General features: G+C 37.9%; 1 protein-coding gene across 1 annotated transcript; it reads right to left on the bottom strand.

Moving 5' to 3' along the window:
- Positions 1-1,425: 1,425 nt before the first annotated feature.
- LOC116600192 (olfactory receptor 52Z1-like) lies at positions 1,426-2,385 on the bottom strand. Its single transcript, XM_032360312.1, has one exon. It carries the CDS (start codon positions 2,383-2,385, stop codon positions 1,426-1,428), a length of 960 nt encoding a protein of 319 aa, XP_032216203.1.
- Positions 2,386-2,646: the final 261 nt, after the last annotated feature.

Consider the following 2,646-nt stretch of genomic DNA (forward strand, 5'->3'; position numbering starts at 1 on the left):
CTGTCATATTTCATTTAATTATGAATCCAATAAAGAAGGTACTAAAATAATTCCATTTTACCACTCAAAAACCAATAGTTACATATCAGGGCAATTTTATAAAGTTAGTGTGGGGTTGGCAAACAAGGATTTCTAATATAAAAGTATTCTTTTTAATTCCTAAAATAGACTTCCTTGCTGAAATTCAGGAAGTGAATATAACATATATTTCAATCCAATTTAATTATTCAGGATTCCAAAGGTCAAGGAAACAGCCTTTCATTTCTCACATTGACACTATACATACATAAATGTGTGTATATGAACATATACTATATATGCATAATGGAAAAACAAAGAAAAAGACTAACTCAGAGAAGTTTGTAAATGTTCAAGAAAATGTTTCCAAGTTCATTTTTTGTTTTCTTCAATTGTAAATAAGATCAGATTTCACATGTCTGTCCAGATTTTTCCCCCCAGTATATTCTGTGTAGGATCATGATGGGCCTTGAGGAATGAGAGATTGTAAAAATACTTACTTTTTTCAGATAAAAATATCTTCTTGAATGGAGAAATGAAGATAGTCTGGAGACAAATTATAGAATATTATGTTTGGTGGGATAAAAGCCTTTTTATGTAAGATTACCTGTAAACATCCTATTTAATCTTTTACTGCCTTTTAATTTTGGCCTGGGTATGGAATTTTTAATCTTTTATTTCCGCCCTCAGTGAAGTCTTTATTGATACCAAGATGTTTTGTTGATGATTTGGGTCCGAAGCCCCTGAAATACAGGGAAGGAAGTGTTAAGCTTTAAGGTGTCTACATTGTCTCAGATGGGCTCATTTAATTTATTACTTGTTTTAATTCAATATTATCTGTTCATACAATAAAGCTATATTCTGTCTATTCCATCGAGTAGACTCTCTATAAATAAATCATAAAATAACATTAAAGAATTCACATTTTAATTTAAGAAAAAAAGTTGCAGATAATTTATTTTAGTGGCTTTGTGTTACTGGCCCAAGTGTTTCCTGAATGCAGGAGTGTTTCATATTTCAGCAAAATTTCAACAGTCTCCACAAAAGCAAGGCAGCTCACCATTTTCACTCCCCAGCTCTACCCAAGAAAGCTCCATTTAGGTTGAACCCTAAAATATATTCCTCTTTACTCAGAGTTCTTTTATGTTTGCTTAAGAAGAAGCTACAATGCAAGATAATAGCATGTCTAGGAGAATTCAGAATATCTTTTTTTTTTTTTCAAAGTCTTTAAGTGCTTTAGGGAAATGCATTGGTAACTTTGGCATTTACTGTCCTTTTTTTTATGTGTGTTGAGGATTATTTATGGACTTTCTTTATTCCCATTAGTCATTCAAATTGTATGTGTGTATGTGGGTGAGTGTGTGTGTTTTATTGAGAAATATCCAGCATTAGGCATTAATCTTCATTTTAACAACATGTGGTGATGCGGGAGTAAAGGAGAATTACTCGGTCTTGAATCTGTTTGGTCTTGACCCCATAAATGATGGGGTTTAGCATAGGGGGCACCACCACATAGAGGTTGGCTACTAGGATGTGGACATGATGAGGGATGGTTTCCCCCCCAAAACGATGGGCAAAAAATGAAAAGAATGCTGGGGCATAGAACATAAGGATAACACAGATGTGGGAAGCACATGTGTTGAGGGCCTTGAATCTGGCAGCCCAGGAAGGTATCTGAAACACTGTGCAAAGGATCATGGTATAGGACATAATGATGAACACAATGTCCAGTCCTGTAGACAGCAGGGCGACAGTCAGCCCATAGATGATGTTCACCCTGATATTGTCACATGCCAATCTGGCAATGCCCATGTGCTCACAGTAGGAATGGGGAATGATGTTTCTCCCACAGTACCTAAGTCTGTGTACCAGGAAGGTGAATGGAAGGCAGATGATGAAGCTCCTGACCATAGCTGCTATGCCAATCTTCCCAATGACTGAAGAGGTTAAGATTGTGGTATATCTCAGGGGGTGACAGATGGCCACATAGCGGTCAAATGCCATGGCCAGGAGAATAGCAGATTCTATCGCAAAGATGAAATGTATGAAGAACATCTGGGACACACAGCAACCAAAGGATATATCCATGGACTGGAACCAGAAGATAGCCAGCATCTTTGGGGCTGTGGCTGTGGAGAGCAGCACATCTGCTGAGGCCAGCATGGAAAGGAAGATATACATGGGCTCATGGAGACTGCGCTCAGTCACAATCACGAAGATCAAGAGCACGTTGCCTACGACAGCCAAAACGTACATGGAACAGATGGGGATGGAGATCCAGGTGTGAAAATCTTCCAGTCCTGGGATTCCAATCAGGACATACCACATATCCTGGGGACTGCTGTGATTATAAGAGGAGGGAGGCATCTGTGGCAGCATATTCCAGACCTTGTACCTTTAATAAAAGCCACAGGGCTGAGTCATGATTGAGGAACACCTCATTAGGTAGAATGATGGCTGACCAGATTTTTCCCCCAATATATTCTTCTCTGTGGGAGGACAGCAAGATATATTAACTAGCCTACAATTGAAATCTGACTCTTTCCGTGGAAGAATTAAAATATATCTTGAGAAAAATAGTTAGCATTTAATAAGTGCTTACTATGTCTAATGGAACATTCCAAATAC

Source organism: Mustela erminea, chromosome 9 (assembly GCF_009829155.1).
Source record: "Mustela erminea isolate mMusErm1 chromosome 9, mMusErm1.Pri, whole genome shotgun sequence".
NCBI classification, from domain to species: domain Eukaryota; kingdom Metazoa; phylum Chordata; class Mammalia; order Carnivora; family Mustelidae; genus Mustela; species Mustela erminea.